The sequence below is a fragment of the Erpetoichthys calabaricus genome, chromosome 15 (assembly GCF_900747795.2).
Source record: "Erpetoichthys calabaricus chromosome 15, fErpCal1.3, whole genome shotgun sequence".
NCBI classification, from domain to species: Eukaryota; Metazoa; Chordata; class Cladistia; order Polypteriformes; family Polypteridae; genus Erpetoichthys; species Erpetoichthys calabaricus.
Genome location: NC_041408.2, coordinates 40,152,977 through 40,166,339, shown reverse-complemented (window position 1 = coordinate 40,166,339; position 13,363 = coordinate 40,152,977). Strand labels below are relative to the sequence as shown.

Below are 13,363 nucleotides of genomic sequence, written 5' to 3'. Positions count from 1 at the left end.
CATATGTTATCATCCAGTTGACACAATTAACCGGCCAATTCCATTTAATTTCAAAAGCAACAGGGGTGCGGTGGTGCTCAAACAAAGAATCCTGGCAGTCACCTCCAGTTCGCCCTCTGGTGGTCATTCCAAGTGTCTACTGGATGATAACATGCATACAAGACTTGCAAATCTATATATATAATTCACTAAGCCGCCGCCAGAGCAAGCAAGACACCCATGGAAGCACGCAGGACGGAGCCACGCCCACCAACTCTAAGACCATTGGATACGACGACAACTCACAGAGCCACGCCCACCAACTCGGACACGACAACACAGAAAAAACGGCATCATTTATGTTCGTCTGTGGTAGAGTCCGAAAAGAACCTCTGAGCCATGTTGACTGTTCATAGAGGCATGTTTCTCGCGGATGTGAATCGCTATATGCAGCGTGTAAAACAGTTTGCGAGGGGTATCCCATGGAATCCTTAAAACAATCCTTTAAAACTGAGGTTAAAACACAATGAAGGAAGCAGTCTTTAAAAACCAATAAGCCCTGTGCCTCTCTTTCATTAGCGTCTCACCTGCTTCACCGATGCAGGCCCTGCAGCAGTCGAGACGCTCACTAAGCAGCTGACCTTCTCTGTGCCTGACTCCACTACTGTCAGTCGCCTGATTAAAAATGGCCTTTTGAAGGGGAGCTATGGACCTGCTATACCACAGGAACACATTGTCTTCGAGCCTGCTCTCGCTCACTCTAACGTACTGGTTTTCTCTCTCTCCTCACTCGCTCGCTCGCACACTGCACAGGGGAGAAACACCCGCAGCATGACTCCACCCGGAAACCGTTTCAGCCACGCTTCCACGCCCCTCGCTGCGGTGTGAGCGCAATGATTATTTATTTAAAAATGGCCTTTTGAAGAGGAGCTGTGGACCCGATATACCACAGGAACACCTGTGGCATTGCCTTCACATTGTTTTCCTTTTATTTCTGATCACGCCGAGCAGATCAGACATCCAGGCAAACAACACTGAATATTCAATAGCTGCAACTATTTTGCCCGCCCCAACTCCTCACCTGAGTCGGTTTCGTCTGTGTTCAGCAGTGTTTCCCAAACTCGGTCCTGGTGAACTCCTGTGCAGAGAGGCGTGGGTAAGCCGTTGAACCCCATTCGTGACGAAAACCGGGGCTTGCAATTGTTCCCCACGAACGAGGAATTCCCAGTAAGTGCGGGTCATACGCTTGCACTGATTACATCCCTGCCCTTTGTACAGCCCCCAAACCCCCCCCCCCCCGCTATTGCCATGGTCGGGTGACACAAAACACGGCGTCAATCCAGCAGTGAGCCGCGTTGACTGTTCATTTGCCTTCCATGGCCACCGCTTCAAATGTATTTCATGGAAACAACACTTCTTTCAATGTTATACAGATTCCTGCATCAGGTAACTGCACGCGTGCTACACTGAATGGATCAACGTGAGTCTACCCAGGCGCAGAGAGGCGTGGGTAAGCCATTGAACCTGATTACGTCCCTGCCCTTTGTACACACCCAACTCCCCAACCGCTACCATGGTCGGGTGACTTGGTGGATTATATATAGAAAAGCAGCCAGAACCGCAAAGAACAATGAAAAGTCCACGTGGCTCAGAGGTGCATGTGGACTGTGCAAAGACGAAAACGACTCAGGTGACGAGTTGTGGGTGGGCACATGAGCAGGCAGTGCGTACTGAATGAGAAATCAGCAGACTAGCATGACGGAGAGGGCGTCCTTCCCCTCTCCTCCCGTTCCGCCCTCCGCGCCCGAGCACCGTCCACCCCCATCCCTCGCTCAGGGAGGAGAAGGCATGACGGCGGTCCTCCGGTTTTCAGTCACGGACAATTGTATGTTGGTTCATACCGTGCATTGTTGCAATATTACTTTTCTTGGTGGTTTATTAAATTACAGATTTTTCAAATGTTCATTTTTTCCCTGTGCTTAAAAATCATTTAAAAAGCGGCCTGAATATGCGGCTGGCTAGTTTATTAAAAATAAAAAAACTGAGAAATCACATGTACATAAGTATTCACAGCCTTTGCTCAATACTTTGTTGATGCACCTTTGGCAGCAATTTCAGCCTCAAGTCTTTTTGAATATGATGCCACAAGCTTGGCACACCTATCCTTGGCCAGTTTCTCCCATTCCTCTTTGCAGCACTATCAGCTCTATCAGGTTGGTTGGGAAGCGTTGGTGCACAGCCATTTTAAGATCTCTCCAGAGATGTTCAATCGGATTCAAGTCTGGGCTCTGGCTAGGCCACTCAAGGACATTCACAGAGTTGTCCTGAAGCCACTCCTTTGATATCTTGGCTGTGTGCTTAGGGTCGTTGTCCTGCTGAAAGATGAACCGTCACCCCAGTCTGAGGTCAAGAGCGCTCTGGTGCAGGTTTTCATCCAGGATGTCTCTGTACATTGCTACAGTCATCTTTCCCTTTATCCTGACTAGTCTCCCAGTCCCTGCCACTGAAAAACATCCCCACAGCATGCTTCACTGTAGAGATGGTATTGGCCTGGTGATGAGCGGTGCCTGGTTTCCTCCAAACGTGACGCCTGGCATTCACACCAAAGAGTTCAATCTTTGTCTCATCAGACCAGAGAATTTTCTTTCTCATGGTCCGAGAGTCCTTCAGGTACCTTTTGGCAAACTCCAGGTGGGCTGCCATGTGCCTTTTACTAAGGAGTAGCTTCCGTCTGGCCTACCATACAGGCCTGATTGGTGGATTGCTGCAGAGATGGTTGTCCTTCTGGAAGGTTCTCCTGTCTCCACAGAGGACCTCTGGAGCTCTGACAGAGTGACCACCGGGTTCTTGGTCACCTCCCTGACTAAAGCCCTTCTCCCTCAATTGCTCAGTTTAGATGGCCAGCCAGCTCTAGGAAGAGTCCTGGTGGTTTTGAACTTCTTCCACTTACGGATGATGGAGGCCACTGTGCTCATTCAGACCTTCAAAGCAGCAGAAATTTTTCTATAACCTTCCCCAGATATGTGCCTCGAGACAATCCTGTCTCAGAGGTCTACAGACAATTCCTTTAACTTCATGCTTGGTTTGTGCTCTGACATGAACTGTCAACTGTGGGACCTTATATAGACAGGTGTGTGCCTTTCCAAATCATGTCCAATCAACTGAATTTACCACAGGTGGACTCCAATTAAGCTGCAGAAACATCTCAAGGATGATCAGGGGAAACAGGATGCACCTGAGCTCAACTTTGAGCTTCATAGCAAAGGCTGTGAATACTTATGTACATGTGCTTTTTTCACGTTGTCATTATGGGGTGTTGTGTGTAGAATTCTGAAAAAATTAATTTAATCCATTTTGGAATAAGGCTGTAACATAACAAAATGTGGAAACAGTGATGCGCTGTGAATACTTTCAGGATGCACTGTATCTTTGATATTGATAACTTAATTAAATTAGTTTTTGATATTGAACGTATTAAATAAAAATCCTATTTCTTTTTTATGAAAAATTTATAACACCAACACATTAGCTATGATGTTGCGAAACAAATGACATTTAATTCATTAATGAAAAAACAAAAATCGCAAAGAGAGACGCTGAATTCACAAAATAATTGTAGGATGTTTATGGTAGATAAAAATAAAATTGGTTACTTCTCTTATGTATAATATAATAGCCTATTTTAATCAAAATATAATCGCGGAATACTTTCAAAGTAGTGTAAAAATGTTGGGAAATGCTAAGCCTTTTTTAAGGTTTAATGATAGATTAATTTTTGTTTTGTGGTGTAGTAATAAGTTATTACATGCAGAATTTTTGACGACATAAAAAAAAGTCAATTAAATTAATGTTATTATTAGGTTGATTTAATTCTATTACCACTACAACATTGTTACAATAAGAACAATGCAAGATGAAAATATAGTTAACAAAAACAAACTAAACGACAAACAGATTTTTCATGATAAAACTGTTGGTTGCTTTTACAGAGCACACCAGAAACGTTCTGGGCGTCAACTGGATGATAACATACATACATGACCGCAAGATTGTTACAGTCTGCTTTATATATAAGATATATAGTGGCTCAAGTCACAAAGACAGAATGAATCCCAAAAATATTTGGGATGCCAACCTGGCCAACTCTAATTTCAAAAGCAACAGGGGTGCGGTGGTGCTCAAACATAAAGAATGCTGGCAGTCACCTCTAGTTAGCCCTCTGGTGGGCATCCCAAGTGTCAACTGGATGATAACATGCACACAAGATCATCCCCCCCACCCTACCCAGAAGGGGGTGGGTTAGGGTTGATTTCACCCTACAGCATTTTTAGTCGACCAATGAGAAACATGTGTACCAAGTTTCATGAAAAGCGCTCCAGCCATTCGGAACTGATGCTGGAACATACATACATACATTGATTGATTGATAGATTGATTGATTGATTGATTGATTGATTGATTGATTGATTGATTGATTGATTGATTGATTGATTGATTGATTGATTGATTGATAGATAGATAGATAGATAGATAGATAGATAGATACTTTATTAATCCCAAGGGGAATTTCACATACTCCAGCAGCAGCATACTGATACAAAAAAACAATATTAAAGAGTAATAAAACTGCTGTAATTGTGGATTGAGGGAAACTCTCCTATGCTGGTATCAGCAGAAGGATGGTTGGAGGGTGCAGTACTCTGAGGTGAGAGTGGGTTAGGGTGGTCAAACCTGTTAAAAAAGATGTTCATCTGGTTTGCTCTCTCCACATCTCTCTCGATGGTGGCACCCCGCTTCGAGCTGCAGCCAGTGATGATCTTCATCCCATCCCACACTTCCTTCATGTTGTTGTTCTGCAACTTCTGCTCCAGCTTTCTCCTGTACTGCTCCTTCGCTGCCCTTAGCTGGACTCAGAGTTCCTTCTGCACGCGTTTGAACTCATGCTGATCACCGCCTTTAAAAGCCCTTTTCTTCTGGTTCAAAAGGCCCTTGATGTCACTTGTAATCCATGGCTTGTTGTTAGCATAGCAGCGTACTGTTCTTACTGGAACTACAATGTCCATACAGAAGTTGATGTAATCAGTAGTGCAGTCAACAACCTCCTCAATGTTCTCACTATGTGACCCCTGCAGGATATCCCAGTCCGTAGTTCCAAAGCATCCATATTACTAACCGAGAATGCTAAACCGGAAGGACGCAGGGACATCCGGCCATGGGCCGTAGCCGCAAAAAGACGTACTGCGCAGGCGCAAAAAGAGTCCGCGAGAGGCGGCTGAGGAGCCGCGAGAGGCGGACAAAAGAGGCAGAGAGAGGCTGATGAGGGGCCGCGAGAGGCGGACAAGACCACAGAAAAAAGGAGTGAGCACAGAAAAAAGAGAAAAAAGGAGTCAAAGAAATGAGGCGCAACGAGCACCGAAAAAAGGAAAAGGCACATAAAAAAGTAGTCAAACGCAGGCAAAGCACGAAACACATTGCACACGAAACTAGACCCAAAAAAAAAAAAAAAAAAAAAAGAGGCTCGCGCACAACAGCAAGGCTAAAAAATAGAGTGTTTGGCATAGAGTAATGTTTTATTGGAATATTTCTTTGTATACAACATTAGTAGTAAAGATGGTGTCTTGTCCTTGAATGAGTCTTCCTTGGCATGGATCATTTATAATTTTAACTTTAACGTCAGATGAACGTCGAACACGTGAGAAGGCCACATAAAGTTGTCCATGTCCAAAAACGGGTTCAGAGAGGTAGATGCCAACCTTGTCCATGGTTTGTCCTTGTGATTTGTTGATGGTCATGGCAAATGCAGCTTTAATGGGGAACTGGTTTCTATACGCATCATCCAAACCTGCACACTGTAAATCATACATCTCACTCTTTGTCATGCCCCAACGCCAGGGGTTGGCGAGCGAAGCGAGCAGGGGGCAGAGCCCCCTAGTTCTCTCAGAGCCTGTTCTGCCTCGGGGGACCACTTCCTGAATGAGTGTGTGGTTGTAGGTAGCTCCCTCACTCTTTGTTTGTAGTGAGGCTGAAGCAGAACCAGGTTATGATCTGCTTTCCCAAGCGCAGGCAGTGGGGTGGCGCTGTATGCGTCTTTAACGTTTGCATACAGTAGGTCAATAGTCCTATTTCCCCGGGTGTTACAATCCACATACTGGGAGAAGGCAGGTAATGTTTTGTCCAGCGTCACATGGTTAAAGTCTCCAGCAATTAGCACAAGTGCCTCGGGGCGCTGCATTTGCAGTTTAGCAACAGCTGAGTGGATGATGTCACTCGCTATCTCCACATCCACCCGAGGAGGGATGTAAACAGTAATAACAATGACATTTCCAAACTCTCTGGGCAAGTAATAGGGACGCAAACTTACGGCCAACAGTTCGATGTCCCTGCAGCAAGAGGAGATTTTAACGTTTACATGTCCAGAGTTGCACCATCTTGTATTGACATAGAGTGCGACTCCACCTCCTTTGTGCTTCCCGCAGGTATTTGCGTCTCTGTCCGCTCTAACTGTGCTAAACCCAGGTAGCTCCATGTTAGCATCTGGGATGTTAGTTGTTAGCCACGTTTCAGTAAAACACAACAAACTGCATTCTCTGTAGGTCCTGACATTTTTCACCAGCGCAGCGAGTTCGTCGATCTTATTTGGTAGCGAGTTCACATTTCCCAGGATCACAGAAGGCACCGAAGGTTTGTATCGCCACTCTCTCTCTAGACGCTTGGCTTTTATCTTAGCGCTGGCTCTGCTGCCACGATACGACCTTCTTACCTCGTCAGGTAAATAGGGGACCACACCGGCTCGGGCATTTGTTCTCAGTGCTTGAAGTTGACTACTTGAATAGACGAGTCTCGGCGTGTAAAAATCCATTTCCAAGTAGTAAAGAGTAGTAAAAAAGTGTAAAAAGTGTCCAGGGAACTGGTCCGCATAAAAGAAAGTGGTAGGAGTTGACAGTGAAATAGAGAAAAATACAGGAAAAAAGGTAAAAAGATAAAGTCATACACGGAGCTACTGGAAAGGCTGCCACTCGCGGCGGCGCCTGACTCATATTAAACTATCTTATCTACTTTATACGATACTGTATATTTTTTACCATTAGCCTGTCATCCACTGAAAGTTCTATGCCTTGTTACAGAATGCTCAATCCACATGGCAGTTCTAATCACTAGTACATTTAGATTAACAAGGCATTGTTATCTGCATTTATGCAAGTATTTTCTGACTTTACCTATTTCCTAAATCATAAATAAATAAAAACAACTGCACTACTGCAGAGCTACATGAGCTTGCAGGGGTGTCCAACTCCTGTCCTGGTAGGCTGAAGTGGCTGCAGGTTTTCATTCTAACCATCTTCTCAATTAGTGAGATGTTTTTGCTACAGATTAACTTGTTTTTCCTAAGTTTTAATTGACATGACTCAAACCCCTTAGTTGTTTCTTTTTTCTTAATGAGCAGCCAAACAATAATGAGACACAAAATAAGCCGCCACATGACCAGCTAACCGGAAAATAAAGAATGGTGAAGGTCTTGGTCATGTTAGTTTGCTCAGGTCACCAAAACATCTTGCCACTGGTCTTAGAAAAAACAGAAAATCAACAGTCTGCTGTGGCAGAATGAGAGCAGCAACAAGTCATGATATTCAATAACTGCTTTAATTAACAGCAAGAATTGGTTTCTCATAAAGAAACTGGTTGGAGTGAAATTGGGTGAAGTTTGATGTTCCAATTTAGCTGGTCATCTGTTGGCTCGTTTTACATCTCATTTCTGTTTGGCTGCCATTTAATGAAGAAAGAATCAATTCAGAGGAATAAATCCTTAACAACAGGGCTATTAAAGTGAAGGGAAAATGAGTTAATTAGCAGTGAAAACTGCTCGGCTGATTAGGAAAAAGGTTAGAATGAAAACCTGACACCACTGAGGCCTACCAGGACCGGTGTTGGACACCTCTGATTTATGGCTTGGCAAGAAATTAGTGGGAGAGTGATTCCCCCAAGATTTTGTTTGTGATTCGTTAAAAACATAAGACACAAGCTTTAATTGCTTTTTATAGCCAACTACACTTCCCTAATCTTATTAGCATAAACTGGGTACTGTATATCTTTGCATTTTTGTGAAATAAAGTAAACAAACTCATTGCAATGGAATGATTAGGGGTGCGCTCAGATGACTTACACTGTATATAATGCTTTTGGCATAATGCTTTTTATTTTATAGTTTCACACAAGAAATATGAAGTCTTTTTTGTAGTTTCTTTAAATGAAGTATGGCCTCAGCTCTCTGGAGGAATGAGATTACTATCCTCAAGTGAAAGTAATGGAGCAGCAACTGCAGTAACAGAAACATTTTAACTTAGTTTTGAATACCATAAATGCACTCAATCTGGATCAGCAATATTGGGAAAACAGTGAAAGACTTATCAATGAAAGGTACAAAGACAGAAAGGGGACACAAATTTTGACTAATGACAATTGGGGAAAAAACGTTTTTGGCTCTCCTGTAAGTCTGTCTGTTGTTTGCAATACCTACAATTTTTCAGCTCATCTGAAAATGAGCTCTCTAATTTGAAAACTAGTTAGACTAAAAATCTCATGACATGAAAATCAACTTTTAACTTTTAGCCCAATTTACCGACTGTTGTGCCTTTTCCACCAATCAAAATACTGTATATAATATTTTTCTTAGAATTCAAGCATTTTACATCACTTACCCAATTAGGTAAACAGCTCATTTTTAATACTCATTGACTGAGGTTTGTATTAATACAGGTGAAGTCAGAATTCCATACAACCTATGAAGAAATTACTTGAACTTGTTGTAACCATTCATTTATTAATTCAGCACTCCAGAAAGACACGATTGATGTGGTAAACAATAATGTAAATCAATATTCAGTAGGGTCACAAAATTAATGGAAGAAATGGTCATATTTAAATATAATCAACAGCTACATGTTACAGATGGTAGTGCTATAGGAATTTTGTTTTCTTGCTCTTTGCAAATAACCATGGACCATAAAAATGTTTTACCCACTAAAGTAACTATAGTAACAAGGAGGGTAAAATGTTTTAGTTAAATTGTTTAATATTGTCAAATGCAATGAATAGTTGTTTATATTTCCCTTTATTACTGTAACAGGAACAATACTTTCTGAACTATGGATGAAACCTGAAGATCTCATCATGATGATAAAGTGTAATGTGGAGCTTTCATCCCCAACGAGTTGTATAAGGCATCCCAAAGATGCTATTATCTCACAGGTCAACAAACACAGAGAATATATGGTTTACAAGAATTTATTTTGAAGTCGCATCTCTTGGATTCCTGGGTACCTCCTAGATGTCACAAAAGAAATATGTACAGTGTGTAGCTGTGTACCTGCAGAGAGCAGTGCTTCAAAAACAGTTTACACTTTCTTTTTTTTTCTTTTTTTGCAAAACTCAGGTGGTACCGCCTTCTATAACAAATTGTTTCAAGACAATATGCATCTTTCATATATAAGGAAATAAGCCAGCCATCCATGTCTGTTAACAGCTCATATAATGTATTTAAGCAGCACAAAACATACTTGACAAAAGGACAAATAATTTTAGTTTTTTCCAATGGCACACATTCTGTTCTATGGCATGGATCTTATTTTTTTGGTTCAGTTCATTTCATTGTTAGGCTAATCCAAATTTTTGTCTATTGTTTGTAGCACTCTGCTAAGGTTAATAGAGTATGGAGGTGTTAACATGAAACTATTGCCGTCTTTTCTTTTCCAGCTGTTGACCGATATGAATGTTCTCTCCTGCACAATTCTTCTGCCGACTTCCACAACCAGTCAATACAATACAGGCAATGTTCACAGGAAGAACAACAAAGGAAATTGGAAAAGGATGAATATATTGAATATACAGTGCATCCAGAAAGTATTCACAGCACATCACTTTTTCCACATTTTGTTATGTTACAGCCTTATTCCAAAATTGATTAAATTCATTTTTTTCCTCAGAATTCTACACACAACACCCCATAATGACAACGTGAAAAAAGTTTATTTAAGGTTTTTGCAAATTTATTAAAAATAAAAAAATTGAGAATTCCCATGTACATAAGTATTCACAGCCTTTGCTCAATACTTTGTCGATGCACCTTTGGCAGCAATTACAGCCTCAAATCTTTTTGAATATGATGCCACAAGCTTGGCCCCCCTATCCTTGGCCAGTTTCGCCCATTCCTCTTTGCAGAACCTCTCAAGCTCCATCAGGTCGGATGGGAAGCGTCGGTGCACAGCCATTTTAAGATCTCTCCAGAGATGTTCAATTGGATTCAAGTCTGGGCTCTGGCTGGGCCACTCAAGGACATTCACAGAGTTGTCCTGAAGCCACTCCTTCGATATCTTGGCTGTGTGCTTAGGGTCGTTGTCCTGCTGGAAGATGAACCGTTGCCCCAGTCTGAGATCAAGAGCGCTCTGGAGCAGGTTTTCATCCAGGATGTCTCTGTACATTGCTGCAGTCATCTTTCCCTTTATCCTGACTAGTCTCCCAGTCCCTGCCGCTGAAAAACATCCCCACAGCATGATGCTGCCACCACCATGCTTCACTGTAGGGATGGTATTGGCCTGGTGATGAGCGGTGCCTGGTTTCCTCCAAATGTGACGCCTGGCATTCACACCAAAGAGTTCAATCTTTGTCTCATCAGACCAGAGAATTTTCTTTCTCATGGTCTCAGAGTCCTTCAGGTGCCTTTTGGCAAACTCCAGGCGGGCTGCCATGTGCCTTTTACTAAGGAGTGGCTTCCGTCTGGCCACTCTACCATACAGGCCTGATTGGTGGATTGCTGCAGAGACGGTTGTCCTTCTGGAAGGTTCTCCTCTCTCTACAGAGGACCTCTGGACCTCTGACAGAGTGACCATCGGGTTCTTGGTCACCTCCCTGACTAAGGCCCTTCTCCCCCGATCGTTCAGTTTAGATGGCCGGCCAGCTCTAGGTAGAGTCCTGGTGGTTTCGAACTTCTTCCACTTACGGATGATGGAGGCCACTGTGCACATTGGGACCTTCAAAGCAGCAGAAATTTTTCTGTAACCTTTCCCAGATTTGTGCCTCGAGACAATCCTGTCTCAGAGGTCTACAGACAATTCCTTCGACTTCATGCTTGGTTTGTGCTCTGACATGAACTGTCAACTGTGGGACCTTATATAGACAGGTGTGTGCCTTTCCAAATCATGTCCAATCAACTGAATTTACCACAGGTGGACTCCAATTAAGCTGCAGAAACATCTCAAGGATGAGCAGGGGAAACAGGATGCACCTGAGCTCAATTTTGAGCTTCATGGCAAAGGCTGTGAATACTTATGTACATGTGCTTTCTCAGTTTTTTTATTTTTAATAAATTTGCAAAAACCTCAAGTAAACTTTTTTCATGTTGTCATTATGGGGTGTTGTGTGTAGAATTCTGAGGTAAAAAATGAATTTAATCCATTTTGGAATAAGGCTTTAACATAACAAAATGTGGAAAAAGTGATGTGCTGTGAATACTTTCCGGATGCACTGTATATTGAATATATTGGCAGTGACATTCATGTCTCTGGTGACTCTTACTATGAAGTCAGTAGACGGATTGGGAGAGCATGGGGGGTCATGAGGTCGCTGGAAAGGGGTGTGTGGCGATCCCGATATCTATGCAAAAGGACGAAGGTCCAAGTCTTTAGAGTCCTGGTGCTTCTTGTCCTGCTATATGGTTGCGAGACATGGACGCTATCCAGTGACCTGAGATGAAGACTGGACTCCTTTGGTACTGTGTCCTCTCCGGAAAATCCTTGGGTACTGTTGGTTTGACTTTGTGTCGAATGAGCAGTTGCTCTGGAGTCCTGAATGAGGCACATTACCTGCATTATGAGGAAGCATCAGTTACGGCACTATGGCCATGTCGCGCATTTCCCAGAGGGTGATCCAGCACCTAAGATTCTCATTGTTGAGGACTCGAGTGGCTGGATCAGGCCAAAGGGTCGCTCACGTAACACCTGGCTGCGGCAGATAGAGGGTCATTTCCGGAGGGTGGGACTGGACCGCGTGTCTGCCTGGGGGGTTGCCAACTGGAATCCCAAGTTGTTTAGTCGTGTAAGTGGGTGCAGCAACACACTGTACCAGTGCATGCTCCCCAACTTGACTTGACAAATATAACTTTATGCACTGTATATGAGACAAACAGGAAATATGCATTGTCACTTCTCTGTGAATATGAGCTTAGACCTATATGACAATTTTTAAATTTCATGTGTAAAAGCCATGTATACAAAAGTTACTCACTGCCTATTTTTCTGCATTTTAGTCAGATAAACAATTAGAGTGAGTGATCTGGTTTGTAAACATTTTAGTTATTAAGATACCATCAAACAAAAGATGCATTTTTGATAATAAAATAGTATAAATTCACAGTAAAATAGCTGCTTATTTAAGGAGATGATAATCAACATTTATTCTCCATTTATACACTAAGTTAAGACTATGTTTTATAAGGTAATAAATTAAGTTTTAAAACTACTACTAATATAAACAGTCACATTAAAAATATGTTTCAACATCTTACCGTCTTCTAAAAGCTTCTAGATGAGTTTTCAACATTAACAGCCCCCTCTCTATAATTGTAAGGCTGGAGTGAGCATCTTTTTCCAAATTTCCAGATGCCATCATCAGGCTCTCCATGCATCTACTGATAAATTCTTGCTCCTTCTCAAGACCAGTTTTTCCTAAATGAACAAACACATACCTGATAACAAATATATCGAAACGGAATAAATTTCACATCTTTCAGCTAAGCAGTCTATTCATACAAGCTATTCCATCTTTACTGATATACTCACATTAATGAATACTGTACTTAGAAAGGGAAAGGTTGAAGTATAGCGAGTTCACTTTGGACTGCAAATGCAAAAGTACCTTTACAAATTGAGTTTGCAGGGCTCAAAAGGGAATGACCTAGTGATATGATATAGTTTACCTGAATATTTGTCTTCAGCAGATGTCTTTAACACCTAAGCTGTTATAGCAGGAAGCTGTATTTAATAATCTGCCTGCAGGTTCACTTTTAAGCTATTAATTACCTGATAACAAATATATCGAAACGGAATAAATTTCACATCTTTCAGCTAAGCAGTCTATTCATACAAGCTATTCCATCTTTACTGATTTACTCACATAGATGAATACTGTACTTAGAAAGGGAAAGGTTGAAGTATAGCGAGTTCACTTTGGACTGCAAATGCAAAAGTACCTTTAAAAATTGAGTTTGCAGGGCTCAAAAGGGAATGACCTAGTGATATGATATAGTTTCCCTGAATATTTGTCTTCAGCAGATGTCTTTAACACCTAAGCTGTTATAGCAGGAAGCTGTATTTAATAATCTGCCTGCAGGTTC

General features: G+C 42.1%; 1 protein-coding gene across 1 annotated transcript in view; it reads right to left on the bottom strand.

Moving 5' to 3' along the window:
• Positions 1–13,363, bottom strand: part of usp34 (ubiquitin specific peptidase 34) — a 723,586-nt gene that overhangs the window by 339,820 nt on the left and 370,403 nt on the right. The window contains 1 exon segment of the mRNA XM_051919324.1: positions 12,536–12,695. Within this exon segment, the coding sequence (XP_051775284.1) occupies positions 12,536–12,695 (160 nt within the window).